The sequence below is a fragment of the Lampetra planeri genome, chromosome 39 (assembly GCF_965212315.1).
Source record: "Lampetra planeri chromosome 39, kcLamPlan1.2.h2, whole genome shotgun sequence".
In the NCBI taxonomy this organism is placed as follows: domain Eukaryota; kingdom Metazoa; phylum Chordata; class Hyperoartia; order Petromyzontiformes; family Petromyzontidae; genus Lampetra; species Lampetra planeri.
In genome coordinates this window covers 8,491,514-8,507,563 of record NC_136145.1, presented here as the reverse complement: position 1 = coordinate 8,507,563, position 16,050 = coordinate 8,491,514, and the positions used below count along the sequence as shown (strand labels likewise).

Below are 16,050 nucleotides of genomic sequence, written 5' to 3'. Positions count from 1 at the left end.
TGGCTTTTTTTTTTCAACATAAAAGCATCTGCAATAGCTCCGCATACCACTTTACCACGGCCTTGCGGACAGCCGGTGGGGGAGCCCTGATCTAGACTGAGGATTCACGGTGAGCGCAGACAATGCCTTCTCAAGCGGCAAGGCATACACCACGAGCGCCGTGAATGCCAAAAGTGAAATTCCATTCCTGAGTTGCCACTATTTTTATGTGACCACTGTCCCATCCATCCCTTATAGCAGCGTGTCCCTGTCTAAGCCTGCTTACATTTTTTAACCAGTTCACCAGATCCTAACACTAGCTCGAAACAATAAACCAACCGTACAACCATTACCTAACACCAGACTCTACCACCCAGGCACCATCCCTTATTCCTCACCATAACCAGAACCCTACCACTCAACCCCATCTCCCAATTCACTCTGTTAACGCTTGGCATCTGCCACACACACCCCATTACCATGCCTGGTTCTAACCAGAACACTTTGCAACTTGGCGCCAACATGCGATAATCGGCAGGCAATCGCTAATGCCCAGCACTAACACAGGCTGCAGTGTGTCGCGTACACACACGTGTTTTGTATACATCTCTATATATGTACAGTATACTGACAAGCCTCTGACCAAATTACACAGAATTTAAAAAAATCAAAGCAGTGGCAGCCATGTAGACATGACTTACAATGACACGTAGGTTTTTCCAGCCAATGTTACGAATCACAGTTCATTTTTGGGTTAGGCCACGTAATGATCTGATCAAGGAGGGACTTTAAAGTTTCCCTCCACCACCTGACTCAAGCACACAAATGTAATTGTCACACGAGCGTTTAACGACGTGCCAATTATCGTTCTTTCAGCTCATTTACCGGTGAGTTGGTGAACAATTATAACAATCAAATATCGAGAGGAGATGTGAGGTTTTGTTTGAAACTGCTCCAAACAGCTTCAGAACAAGATCAGGGAAGCCAGAATAAAATCCAGTGACGATGAATCGTAACTTACAATTCTGAATGCTTGGCATGCTCGTCCAACTTATCCATTTCACTCTCCAGGTGGACAAACTTGTTAGTTGCCTGTGCGGATGACACAGACACACACACACAACGGTAAACACAAAGATTTCCCCCCCCTATAACTCTAACATACTGATGGCAAAGGGCTTGCCATCAGGTGATGCTGCGGCTGGCGGAACGCCCAACCGCCTGTCTCCCACGGACACCCAGATAGGGGGGGAAATAAAATGTCCAAATGTATCAGATCCTTTATCTCCTTCACACCACAGCGTTTAAGCTGGAGCCTCGAGTTGTCTCACATGACCAACGACAGAGGACCAAAGGGCATGGAGCTCGAGAGACAGAAATAGTGTGGTGGAGCATGGCCACATAATTACTGCCGACAGACTGTGACACCCCATCAACATTGACACAGATTGTGTCTGTTGTCTGACGGTGAAACGCACAAACGCTCACACAAAGGCGACTCTCATTATCCGTCACACGACGCACGAGCGGTGCTTCCACACCAGCCCGTGGCAGAGACGCGGTCTCATCGCCTGACATGCGGCTTGCGAAAATAAAAACACCTCGCACGTCCATGTTTTCAAAAGCTACGGCACGCGAACCTGCAGTGAACTGTCAGCCCAGATCTTCACGTGCCAAACGGCAATATCAGTTTCAGAAATACATTTTATTCAACTCCCCTTCTTAAAGGTGTGTCCGGCAAACCCTGAAGAACGGGAGTTGAGTAATATCGTTCCCCAAAAATGATAAATGAATATCTCAGCTGGTGCTTCACTGCAGTTAGCTAGTGCCCTGTAGAATTAAAAGAAAATACAATTTTGCCACGTCTACGCCTGTTTCATTAGTGCATGTCCAGTACAACGTATCCGCTACGTTGCAGTGGATCGTTCGAATTAACTTTTTCAGGGAACGCAACAGAAGATCTGCATGTTGGAGTGGCTCTTGTTTGATCTCACGGCGTGTGCCATGTGCAATTTCATTAATGTGGAAATTCGATTTCATTAATCGAAAAGTGTCTGCAATTGTGCAATTCTTTAACGTGAAATTTCGTAAACCGAACGTTCGTAAATCGAGGGATACCTGTATTGAAATGTTTAGCCAACAACAGTGGCTTCGTATCACACATTTGAGAAACTCGATGTGTGCTTTGGGCGTATCGGTAAAATCCGCAGGACGGCAGCACCACCTAGGGATAGTGTGTTCACCGTTTGTTGCAGAGGTTCGCAGTTTGAATCTAGCAGGCTACCCTGGTTAATAGCAAGTTGTATATTAACCATAAATTACAGTCTGCTTCACAGTGGATGTTAAAGATCTCATGATGTTATTTGACGAATAGCGGACTGTTTTGTGGGAATGTGTCATGGTCTAAATTTGTCATTGAAAAAAATACTTAATTTGGAAACAAACACAAAGCAAACGTCATTATCCGACTAAAGCTTAGCAGGACCCTCCTGAAAAAGTATTGGGAGACTCAGTGAGACTTTCCTGGATAAAGTAGGGTAACCATAATAATAATACTCCAGATAAATATAATGGGACAGCTCAGCTCTATCGCACACCTCTTTGAATGATGTAGTAAGTTTTTCTAAACCCACTTGAACCGCATTATCTGATGACATCACCCCTCAGGGTTCCGCAGTGGCGAGATGTTATCACCTTCGCCTGGTATGCAGTTTGGAGTTTGCATGTTCTCCCTATGGTTGCATAGATTTTTCTCTGGGTCCTCTAGTTTTTCCCTCCACATTTAGACACATGGGTTAAGATTATTTGGCTGCTTCTATAAATTTCCACACAAGCCACTTCGTTGAGCTATCACTTGTGGCAAAGTTGCTTCTGAAAAAGAGCTAATAGGTCAGTGGCCTTTAACCGGTAAAAGAAAAAGTAATAATAAAATAATAAAATACTTTATCAAGTTGGTCAGTGTGGGTATGGTGAGTTCGTTTGTTTTTTATTCCCCAGCTCTATCGCACACCTCCTCAAACTTGCGGTCAGCGCTCTCCGCGATCATCTTGGCCTCACGCAGCTGGTCCTCCTGGCGCCCCAGACGCTGCAGCTCCTTGACAGCGCGCGACTCGATGACGCGCGTGCCCCTGCACACGAGCGGTAACGAGCGGCAGAGCAAAAGTTAGCTTAACCCAAAATTAATTACGAATTACTCTGGCTGTCACATATTACGTGTTAAATTAATGCCGCCTAAGTCATGTCTGCATAAGTCAGTGAAGTGTAAGTCAGGACTGTATTAGTCAGTTCTGTGCAAGTCAGTCAAGGGTAGTACGAGTCAGCTCCATGTAAGTCAGCGAAGGGTAGTACGAGTCCGTACTGCATCAGTCAGTACTGCAGTAGTCAGCACTCACCGCTTGCTTTCGTCCGCCACCTTCTCGGCCTCTTCGAGACGCCGCAGCGCGTTGTTGAGCTGCTCCAGTGTGTTGTCCAGCTTCTCCTCCTTCTCCGCAATCATGTCGCGCAGCTGCGCCGCCTTCGCCTCCGCCTGCCGGGGCACAGGGAACATTTCACTCGCGGGTTAGCAAAACCTCGGAGTCAGCAGAGGCAGGGTGGTGGCAGTGCAGCAAGGCCCCGGGTTCGATTCCCAACTCAGATGCCTTTTCGTGTGGAGTCTATATTCTATCCACCCTGTTCTGCATGAGTTTCCTCCGGGTTCTCCCATTTCCTTCCATCGCTAAACACACGTACAAATTGATGTTTGAGTTAGGCCACACACTGGGGTCGCCTAACCCAAAAAGATATTTACCAATCAAAAAAACATATTAGTCCATTCAATACAATGCCTGCATGTGTACGCTCACCGCTTACAAAGCAGTCACAACATTTTCATCAGAACTGGGCCTAATCGTGTATTTAAAAATTGTAATTGTGCACTTTGTGGCTGATTACTTGGGCCTCCTTAAGACAGAAACCCCACCTATAAGCAGTGACAAGCGTGACATGGTCAATGATGAAGCTGATGATGTCACCAAACCCCATCCATCACTTTCCATCCAGCTGCACTTGCAGGGACATAGGGAACACTTATTTTACTCCCCTCCCCAACTATCATCACCTTTCGGATTATTCGATCAATCGACCTGGTAATCAGTGGAGGAATCCCTCAATAAAGTAATCGGATTATAGCCCATCTCTAATACAACGCCTCCACATGTGTTCACCCAAGCTCTTTAAAAAGCACTGGCTACATGTGAGTTGATTATATTAGGCTTGACATATCTGGCCTATGGCAACTTTCTTCGCCCTCAGGGGTTCAATTTATTCCATAATTAATCAGCCACATGTTGAGAATGTGGGCCACCGTGCTTGCACAACCACAATAGCCGACTGGTGATAAATTACAATGTAACGATTTGCCCTGCCTACAATATCAACTTTATTCATTTCTGTTATTACACTTGTTCACCCAGGAGACTCTCGCCGAGTCTCAAGACTTTTTCAGGAGGGTCCTGCTGAGTGGACGTTAAAAGGCGATGAGATACATCCATCTAATTGCTTTTTAACTATCCAAAGAACTGGAATTGGTGACAAAGCCTTTGCCGTTGCAACTTTTGTAAAAACCATGTTTCCTCCCTTAACATTGTAAATCTTCCTTCAAAAATATCCCGAAGCAGAAGATTAGGACTGGATACAACCACATTTGCAAATGTGATTTGTAACTTTAATCCTTAGCCGTGTATCCTTTTTAATGTAATTTAATTGTGGAACTGTAGGTTGTCTTGATGTGGTTTGGGACTTTTGCTGTTGTTTTGCTGCCTTGCCCAAGCTTGCATTTAGTGTTGAAAAATCAGCAGGTATGTATGTACTTGTGCAATATGTACTAATACACTTTATATGTGTATTTATGTATTTATTGTTAGTAACTTGCTTACCTTTTCTCTACTTTGCACTACTATCGTGTTTTATTGTTTGTTGTTGTAACTTGCTGACCCCACCCCTACTGGACATCTGTGAAAAACAACTTCACAGCTCATCAGATTCCTCCTCCAGTCTAAATAAAGATTCGTAGTATTTCATGGTGAATGCAGCCGCATGATTAATTGGGGCAGCCTGTCGGATTCGAACTGCAAACCTCTGCGACAAGCAGCGAATGCCCTCTCACTGGGTCGTGTCACCGCCCACGAACCGATGAACCGCCACGACTCAGGTCATTAAGTGAAATAAGAACCGACTATTTTGTTTCATGTCGTTTTTATCATCTGTCTCGTTTGTTCTGTCCCATTCGTTTCATTATGTTAAATGTTGCCATCTAAGTTCTATAAACCGGTTGTGAACAAAAACTTCTCTATGCACGATTCAAGATACTAATTGGTATATAGAAGTATACTGTATACATACCCGTATGTATCGTGACTTTTACAATCCATTGGAATCGTGAGTTTTTAACGTGTCTTTGAATGACTTCATAGGTTTTTCTAGACCCACTTGGACTGCAATTTCTGGTGACGTCGCCACTGCAGGGATGGAATGTGAACAATCCAACCCTTGTAATTTACAAGTCAATATCAAGTACTCTAATCTGCTAAGCTCCCCAATCGAATTATTGATCCTAGTGGTCACATCTTCTGAGTTATCACATTTTAGTGAAGCCAGTCCTCGCAGACTTGAAGGTAACAAACACTTTCCGGCAATACGGCCTGCATTAACTTGAGCAATTTTAGAATTAGCATTTTTTTAAGGAAAGGGCAGAGTAGTGTTACATTAAAAAAAAACTACTTTCTGTTCATAAAATGGTTAGCTACCAACATTTACGTATGATTTTATTGAGTAAAATATTTCAGAGAATATATCCCTTTGTGTTGGAAGTCTGAATAAAAATCCATTCCGACTTCCTTGATCTTGTCCGTAGTTTCAAAGCGTCGCATCTAACTGCAAGTGAAGATTGTTCTTCAATGTACCAGTGAGCTGAAGTAATAACTGGCGAGTTCTTAAATGCTCGTACACCACATGACAATTTAAATAGTGAGGCTGTGTTGGGTGGTGGAGGGTTGTAATGACAACAATATGGTCAAGGTTACGGGGCCACAGGAATACTAACATTTGTATGTGCAGACACAAACATATTTAAGAGACATCGTCTGCTTATCTTCGTTGTTTTTACGAAAACTAAAAACCTTCACCCATAACACCGCCTCGTTTTTGTTTTCAGATCTGGTTTGATCATAGCGAGGCCTCACCCAAATCTATATAATGGAACATAACATTGACTAACTCTTTGGTTCTTTCGGTAAAGTCACGTGACTTTACCGAAAGAACCAAAGAGTAATTCCTGCAGTCACGAAAGGTCCAAATTAAGTATAACATTGACTGCAAAAACCTATGAACATTGACTGCAAAAACCTATGAGTTAACTTAGTTGAGATGGTGGTGAAGAGTTTTCGCCAGGTCACATGACAAAATGCAGATTGCTGTCGCGTTATGACCATAAATGTCCTATCACCGAGAGCCGCAGTACTTGATGCTAATAATAAATGAGACTCTTGAAACAATGCGCTCCTCTTTTACGGCTTTAAATAAACACTGCATTAGCCGTTGTACCACAACCGAAATAAATATTAAGACTGTTCAAATTGGGTTACAATATGTGATGGGAATTACTGCAACATAATTGTAATATCACTGGAAATTGTATTTAGGATTAAGTAATTCCTTACTGGGAAGTTAGCACACTGCACGACAAAACTGGCCACCCGAGTTTGATTCCAGGCCTAGGTTAACATCAGTATCAGTGGTATCTGAACTGGGCTTGAGCTTCCTGGCCTTTATCAACCCACACTCAGAGGTGATGAGGCATAGGTCAAGTTTAAAGTCCGTTTTGTTTAACCAGGTGAGAACTCAATAGACTAGGATTAGCCTAACTTTCAAGTGTGAGCAAATACTAATACAACTACAATAATTAAGTAAATAGAAATAACAAAAACAACTGATATCACACAAATTCCCTGCAGTGCTAATCGTCTCAGGCAGATTTACCTTCACAATTACAAAAAAATCTACTAATTAAACAAATATAGGGCAACAACAGCACCAACATATAAACAAACAATGGTATATGTCAACATCCTGGGGAAACCTTCATCCAGCAGTTAATTCACAGAGAGCTGAAAATTAGTCTTGTTTCTAATGGGACCAGCTTCCTTGAAGACTTAATGAAGCAGTGCAGCAGAACTGAGAACTTAAAACAATGCAGTGGTCTATGGGCAAATGGTTACACAACTGATAAAGCGCGAGAAGGCATTCTCCAGGGGAAACAACAGCAATGCTTTCCAATTCTGAATAAACAGAACATGCCGGCAAGTCAAATCAGCCAGTTAAAGGAGGAAACGTCTAAAGCGAGTCATTGTTAACTCATGCGTGTAAGTTTTCACTGTCAATGTTACGATTTGTAATGAATTTGTCGGGTTAGGCCACGTAATGATCTGACAAGATGATGTGTCGTAAAGGTCCTCCACCACCTAACACAGCCAAACAAATTTAACCGTCACGTGGTATACAAATATTTGAGCATGCTGAACATCAATTATAAACAAAGTCATTGTGGTTTTAGCACTGAAAAGAAATCCATTAAAATTAAGCCTGACAGCACAGTAAATAGGGCAGCAGTCTGGGAATCGGGTGTCCAATACAAATCCAAAGGTAATTTAATGCACAACCCTGTACAAATTCACTCCTGGATGAAGACCTCCCCATGCAATTCTGATTATGAGGGTAGGTTTGACCATTCTTCACCATCCTGGTCAAACATTGGCTGACAGAGAGTAAACAGATGAATGATACGAGGGCATCTGCTGAAGCTCAAGCTGTCCACAGCAGCTGTTGTATTGATGGCAATGCTCGCCAAGGTCAGGGCAAGAGAAAGAACACACACGAGACAAAGACACCCCCCCTTCCCCATATAGCCGAACAGACTGAATGTGAAAGTGACAGAATGTATGGGAAAATGACAGATTTTTATCGAGCACCTATTGTAGCCAGGATGAAACATGACGGGTGGGTGGACATCACCATGCCCAGCCTTCACGTCCCCAGTGCCCGATGGCTTAAACACTGCACGAGGTATGCATTTAAGGCTGAGCCACCCTGTGGAGGCCTAGGACCGGTTCATATATTCGCAGCTGTTATTGGTTTTGAGTGGGAATGTAACTCGGGTCACCGGGTGCATAGCACAGTGCTAACCACTACGCTACCGCTCCCCACACGGACACTCACTCACAAAAACACACACTTTCAGTCACACACTTAAGACACATGCCTGTATGTAAAATTGTAGATGCTTTCAGACACACACATCTTCAAACCTACATCTCTAATAGATATACACATAACTCGCATAACACAGCCCCTTACATATGCTAAGTTTTTATTCAGGACTATCATACTTTAAATCTAAAAAGCCCCACAAGACGAGAGCGCACTATTCCAAGGAAAATGGTGTGCATGGTTCCCACTCATTCTCTGTGAATGTCACAAACACTGGGGATGCCTTAACTTTAAACATGTACTTTGTTGCTCTCCCATCTAAATCACACTTTGACATGCAACTGTCAATTCTTTAAAACTTCACCAGCAATTGGATTTGACTCGTACATTTGTGTCCATTTACATATTACGACAACAGTCACCCCTCTATCTGTTTAATGTTTCTGTAACTTAATTGAAATTGTCCTGCAAAGAGTTTAAAATCCATCTGCACAAGCCAGCTTGCTCGACAGATAATTGATTATTTAACAATGATTTAAGTTTGTGCAATATTTTAGATATCTAATGCGACAGTTGTTTTGTTCTGTTTTGTATTTGCTTCATTGTATTTTTTTAGGAGTTTGCCATTGTGGAGACCCAGGTCACTAGCAAATTAGACTCATCCTAGTCTCCGAGTTCTTTCAAGGATAGAAAAAATACTTCTTAACGTACAAACTTCAGACACTTTTCAATCACACACATTTATACAAAAGTATAAAGACAAAGATCCCCGGATAGCCTTTAACAAACGGTTGGGGAAAGTGCTGTCAACAAAGCCCCTATGAAGGCCGGAAAGGCACACGAGGGGGTGAGTGGCCAGCATCGCACTCAGCCACCTTTGTCTCCCTAGCGGCGACGTTTACACACTGCGCTGGGTACGCATGAGGCTGAGATGACCTAGGGGAGGCTCAGGACTGGTTAGATATTGGTCTCTGGTGTTGGCCATGAGCGGAAATTTAACTCGGGTCACCGGGTTCGTAGTGAAGCATGCCAACTGCTACACTATCACACATCTTCTCACAAAATCAATTTCAGACATGCTTGCACATATTTTAGACAATTACACAGAAACATCTTCATACAATAACTGGTGTTCACCACTAAGTGGTGGTTGCAACACCACGGCGCTTGTGCCAGGCTATGTGCACTTTGAGGCCACGTGAAGTGTCAAAGGCTTCCTGCCAGGTCACGGGACAGACCCAGGTGCCAGGGGTTGACTGACTAGATGACTGGCAGATGTACCACCTGTGCCCTCTACTGTGCCAACTTGCTGTGTTTTTGCCACCCGCAACTACCCTTGTTGTTATGAGCGTAGTTCATCTGCCCTCCGCTGATTTTGGGGGGCGACTGCCTCCAACTGCCCAGTAGCATCCTTCACGCGCCTCCTTCAGAGGCCGGTGGCACAAATATGAAAGCCCACTCAGCTCCATATCCTCCTGTACCGCATCAGTCCGTCTCTTCTCTAGCCCGTGCAGCACCCGTTTAGCCCCATCTATCCAGTCGTACAGAAGCTGCTTGGGCATGCCGTGGCTGGGTATGCGGGCGACATGTCCCAGCCACACGCACACACAATCTGCACACACACCCACCCACCCACGCACGTCTGCACGACTCATTCACGCCGTGGCCGCCATCGCAAGCCGGGAAACTTCCGGCCACAGAACAGGACGTGAGTCCAAAGACAAAGATTCCTCGTGTAGCCTTAACAAACTTTTGGGGCAAGAGCTGTTAGCGAGCACCTATGAAGGCCGGCACTACATACGAGGAGTGGGTGGCCAACACCACGCCCGGCCGCCTTCATCTCCCTAGTGGCAATGATTACACACCACACCAGGAACTCATTCGAGGCTGAGTCGACCTAGGGGATGCCCAAGACCGGTTCAAATAACCGTCACTGGTGGTGGCTGTGAGTGGTAATCGAAACCGGGTTACAAGGTTCATAGCGCAGTGCACTCGCCACTAGACTACCGCTTCCCTCCACAGGACGTTGAGTCACCCAGAGCGAGGGGCCTTGAGAAGAGGAAGGGCGTGGTGCGTGGGAGCCCTGGGCGCAGAAACAACCAACGTGCTTTCTATTCATGGGCGTGTTTCTTCGAACAGACATCTTCTCCTTTCTCAATGTTTCGAACACGTATTTCTTCCTCTCATGATTCCTCCAACAAGTGTTGTGCATGTGTGCGAGTGCAGTGGAGAGAGAAAGTGTAGTGGTTAGCGTACCGCGCTATGAACTCGGCGATCCGAGTTCGATTCCCACTCACGGCCACCAACACCAAGGGACGATTATCTCAACCGGTCCTGGGCATCTCCTAGATTTTTACGCCTCAAATTAGTAACTAGTGCGGTGTGTTAAACATTGCCACTTTGGATATCAAGGCGGCCGGACATAGTGCTGGCCACCGACCGCCCGTGTATCGTACCTTCTTCATAGGTGCAACTCACTAACAGCATTTTCCCAAAAAGTAAGTGAAGGCTAAAAGATCTTTGTCCTTTTTTTTGCAGCGGGGTTGTTGGTGGTGGGGGAAGCTTAAGACAGTGAGAGGCTGCTGCTGCTGGTCTGGCTGCCACACCTTGCCTGACACGCGCATTCCACACATTTCTGCGGTGCACACCCTGTCTGAGCCAGCAGACCCAGAGTCCACACGAATCTTCCCTCCCCTCCACACTTCATGTTTCTCTAACTCGACATTTATACCCTCACCGCCTTCACCTTCCCGGTCGGCATGAAGTCAAAGCATCCATGCGCTCCAATTAAACAAAGTGTAGCTTTAAAAGTAAAAATATTAACATGTTGGTGACATTTTATGCAAATGTCCTGCTTCTTGGCTTGGTAAAGACTTTGTCAATCAAGTCCCCCCCCCTCTCCATCCTCACGACATGTGGAGGCACTCATCGAGCAGTGGACTGACAAAAAAGCTGTAAATGATTACGTTTTATTACCCTGTGTAATGACTCCGTTTTCTTTCGGGGATGACTAAACGCCGCTGTTAATCTCCCGCACAGAAGCTGTTCCAGGCTGATGTGGGGCTACATTGTGTTTCGAAAATGGCAGTGGAACAACATCCATTGTTGTACTGAGAATATATGCTCCCCGCCTTCACCAACCCCGCACTGAGCCAGGGTGCTAAGGTATGCCCAAATCACCGAATGACCCCCCGCAGGGCGTGGGGAGGGCCCTCGTCCATGGATTTATTAGCACGGTTGGCTACGTACGGTGCGAAAGAAGTATAACTTTCAATTCAACATTTATGGCACTCAACATCTGACAGCTGCCTGCGATCTGCCCCCCGTGGAGGCTTCAGATGATGGCAAAATGACAGTCTCGGCACAAATCAAACCTCAACCGCAACCAATGTCGTGCACGACAGAGATTCAAGATATTAAATTAAACAAATATTGTTGGAGTGGCAAAACTTGCACTTGTATATCCGCGCGAGTGCCCATTGAGATACATCTCTTTAATGAAAACGATATGGTCTTTCAAAATTTAGATGCATATACAGTATACACACACAAACACATTGTACACGCAGGCATGCGGCATGGTCATGGCGGTTGTTTGACCATACTTCCCCACGCTGGTCAGTGCGGGTTGCCAAGAGACGATACTTTACAACTAAACTAGCTCATCTCCGTGTGAGATGTATAACTGGGGCTGATACTGTGACTGCCTTGGGGCTATGTTTGAAGGAAATGAATTAGGACGAGTGGGTCAAGGATATATTTAGGTTAAGGGGCAAGGTTAGGGGTAAGTTTTATATATATATCTGGCTGGCTGCTAATGTGAGTGCTACGGTTCCATTTTGAGCTGTACTCAAAGAAGAGCGAGTGTGGGTGAGTTAAATTAGACCCTCGCTGTGGGCGATACGGTGAAGGGGATAGAGTTGGGATACAGGAATGGTTCCCATTGCAATTAAACCCAGGCACCCTGTGGCATCCCACCATTCACCAACCCCGACTGCCCAGCGTGGTGAAGTATGGTCACATTTCAGGGACACAAGTCGCTGTACAACTACCACGGGTCGCGTTCGTGCTGTGTAGAGCGAAGGTGAATGCAGTTGTCTGTAGACGATAGTCAGTCGCTTACATCCATTCTAGTCGCCTCTTAAGTTGCATGTAGTTCGTCTTCAAACCACCTCTCGTTACTGTAGTTGCATGCAAGTCACCTCTGGTTGCTTCTATTTCCTTGTTCTTGGTTCTTTCGGTAAAGTCACGTAAAAGGGAAATCATAAAAGTATTTTATTTTTATTGTATTATGTTTTATTTTTCTTATTTTTATTTTGTTTTATTTTTCTTATTTTATTATTTCCCTTCTACGTGACTTTACCGAAAGAACCAAGAAGATGAATCCCTGCAGTCACGAAAGCTTTAACTCGAAATTCTATTTCCTTCTCAATAATTTCTCTCTCCCAGAATTTTCTCGAGTCACCAACTCCTCTCTCTCTTTCTCCCCTCGTGTCGCCCCCCCCCCTCGTCACTTCTATTTCCCTCAAAGTCTCCTCTAATTCCCCTGTGGTCAACCTCGAATCGCTTCTATAACTTTGTACGAGGCCCTCTCCCCGCCTCGCCTCACCTGGGCTCGCACCGACTCCTCGGCCCGCACGGCGCGCTCCAACTCGGCCGCGCGGTTCTCCGCCGCGTCCGCCTGCTGCTGAAGCGTCTTGATCTTCATCTTCACCCCGTCCAGCGAGTTCACTCCGGCCATCGTCGACGAGATAATTGGAACGGAACGATTGTAATTAAAGTGAATGTTTAGGTGGCCTCGGCCTCAGACGTCTCTCTGCTGCTGCTGCTCCCGCCGCCGCCTTTCGCCCTTCCGCGCCCGTGGTCTCTGTGGAGGGTCTTTGCATTTCCCAACGCGGATCGGCCGATGCCGGCCTCTCCATTGGTCAACGGACGATGGCCGGTTTGGAGCGTCAGCCAATAGCGACGCGAGGCCTCGCGACGGATTGACCAATGGAAACGTCCGACAAGGAAGCCCCCCCCTGCCCATGCGCATACGTTGTACGGATTCTACTGCCCCCTCTAGAACGCCTGGATTGGTTAGTGGCGCCGACCGGCGATGACGTAAATATGGTAACACTGATGCGCATGGCTGGGTGAGCGTGTGGCTTATTAGTGTTACCATATGTAACGTGCAGTTAAATTGTCTTAAAATGTATACGTATTTTACCTTGAGGGTGATAATTGTGAAATCTGCATTGGGCCATGTTCATCCGTATCATTCTTTTTGTAAAATTTGTGCTGTACAATATTTCGCTAATTCATTAACCCCAATGATAAAATCAAAACGTCCGTCTTATTACCTTTAAACTATCCCTAGAACAAGAATTGGCATTGGTGGTAAAGTCTTTGCCGTCACAGCACCAATGTTTTGGAACAACATTGTTTCCTACCTTCACGTCGTAAATCTTCCTTTTAAAAACCTTGAAGCTGAATATTTGTGCTGGATAATACAACATATGCTAACTTTGACCTTTAGCCGTGATTATATTAACATGTTGGGGACTGTGTGTTTTCTTGTTGTGGTCTGGGACTGCTGTTGTTTTGCTGCTTTGCCCAAGCTTGCAAATACAGTGTAGTGTTGAAAAATCTGCAATAATGTATGCACTTATTCAATTGAGGCTCAAAAGAAAGCCGTCTCTGGTGTGGACCAATCCGTTTCAAGGACAATGCATATATTACCAGTGTGTTTTTTGTTTGCATTTTGACCACAAGTATTGTGGTTAATGCACACATGATTCATTGTAAAAAGGTTTCAGTTTTGTTGCCAGAAAAATGGGATAAACCCTATTATTGTGATTTAAATACTTTGTTTATATTTAATTTTAGTGACTTGCTTACCTTTTCTGTATTTTGCACTCCGATCAATTTTTGGAATGTAACTTGCTGACCTGCCCCTACTGGACATCTGTGAAAAGAGCTTCATAGCTTATCGGATTTATCCTCCAGTCGAAATAAAATTAATCTTATTTTTAATCGCTTAAGGTTGTCCAGAGTGTAATGCAACCCGCACTAACCTGCGTGGTGAACTATGGTCAAATAAAACCGAATGATGACACGGCCTTCATCCAGTAGTGTACTGATCATGGTTGATGATGAATAAATTCATTTGAGCTTTGTCTTGTTTGGACAATACAAATAATTCGGTGATCCTGCTGCGTTGACAGTGATGCACAAGCACAGTCAACAGCAACACTCAACACGTTCCGTGTCAGTCACGCTGCCTCAACATTAAAATACTGTGTATACTCTTAATTTGGGAGCTACTATATATTTGGCGACCTTTCGGGCAATGCTATGAAAAAGAGTCATTGCCCTAAACGTCGCCTTTATTTATTTTTATTCTAAGGCCATGCACGCACGGTGTTGCTATTCACACGGAATGTGTTCAGTTGTTTTGTTAAATATGCAGTATATTGTACGTTTTGTCCTTTATTTAATACCCAGACATGGAGTCATTGATGCTAAGACTCTCTATTTTGACACCGAGTGCCCTTTGTTCAAGTTGACTTGAAACAAAAGTGACCATGATTGAATTACTGTACCCACAAGACTCCCATGTGTCACTTATTACTTCGTATGTCAGCCTGCGGGTATAGCATGTATGCACATACATTGAACTTCTTTCGCACCGTACGTGGCCAACCGCGCTAATCGGAGGTGCGGGGGAAGGACAACAAACTAAACACAAAAATCTGTTTTCAGAAATGCGTTTTTAGTCTAGATTTTAAAGTGCATAGCTTCAATGGCTCCCTAATAACAGTTTTCCTTTAAAAAAACAATAGCTGCTTAACAGTCCCAAAGAAATGTCAAGCGGCTAGCAACAATAAGCACTCTTGTAGGGCTTGAGTATAACGCCCCACGCATCCCCCGCCTCTGTTGCTATGCAAGCAAGCACAGTACAGTGGGGTGATGTGAGGTAATGGTTGTGTTGTGACTTTAGGCGAAGTGGGTCGTTAAGGGTTGAAACAGGTGTCAGGGTAGCCGGGAGGACACAGGCCAGTGATTGGCTGGAAAGGTAATTGGGCATTAGCTGGCGTCGCTCCGGCGGCGAAAACAAGGCCACGTGACACGGGGGGGGGGGGGGGGGGCCAGGAGGCGAGCAATAAGCGGGGGGGTAGAGATAATTAGGGAGATTAATTGGTGTGGGGATATAAGCCAGAGCGCAACGGAGAGAAGGGAGTCCTGTATGAGTCGGCGTCGTGGATGGAGCTGCAGTAACGGTGCCCAGAGAGTCGCAGAGCAAGTGATAGTAGAGTACAGCATAGAGACAGTGTTAGTAGAGTAAAGCACGGAGAGACAGTGGTAGCGAGAACGCAGTGAGCAACCAGGGTGGCCATGCATCGGAAGGATGCAGAGTAGGAGAAACCGTAGAGACGACAAGCGTAGCGATAGTGAGGTAGAGGGCACGGAGAGACGTGGAGCGGTGGCGCAGCAAAGAGACGCGGAGCGGAGCGAGGCCACGTCGAGACGCGGAGCGGTGGCGCGGCGAAGGTGGACTCTAAGAGGAAAATAAAGAGGAAAGACAACCCTTGTATGGGTCCTACACTCTGATCAAAGTTCTGAAATGTGAGAGTGTAACGTGTTTCTTGAGTTGAGCGAGATTAGTATAAGATCTTGGGGGGGGGGGGGGGGGAAGGATACGATGGTGATGATGGCAGAGAGAATACCAGAGTGGAGCAGAGCAAGGGGAGAAACAGGGAGAGAAGTGAGATGACCTGCAGTGGGTGGGTGAATGATGTTGTGATCTGCAGTATTGTGGTTGAGTGGGTGGGTGTGTAGTCGACCTAC

At 45.3% G+C, this 16,050-nt stretch overlaps 1 protein-coding gene across 1 annotated transcript in view; it reads right to left on the bottom strand.

Moving 5' to 3' along the window:
* LOC144731593 (tropomyosin-like) overlaps nt 1-13,095 on the bottom strand; it is a 29,716-nt gene extending 16,621 nt beyond the window's left edge. The window contains exons 1-4 of the mRNA XM_078612765.1: nt 12,830-13,095; nt 3,372-3,505; nt 2,990-3,107; nt 1,001-1,071 (exon numbers count right to left, since the gene is read on the bottom strand). Of these exons, the coding sequence (XP_078468891.1) occupies nt 1,001-1,071; nt 2,990-3,107; nt 3,372-3,505; nt 12,830-12,961 (455 nt within the window). The 5' untranslated portion in view covers nt 12,962-13,095. The remainder of the gene's footprint in view (nt 1-1,000; nt 1,072-2,989; nt 3,108-3,371; nt 3,506-12,829) is intronic.
* Between the last annotated feature and the right edge of the window lie 2,955 nt (nt 13,096-16,050).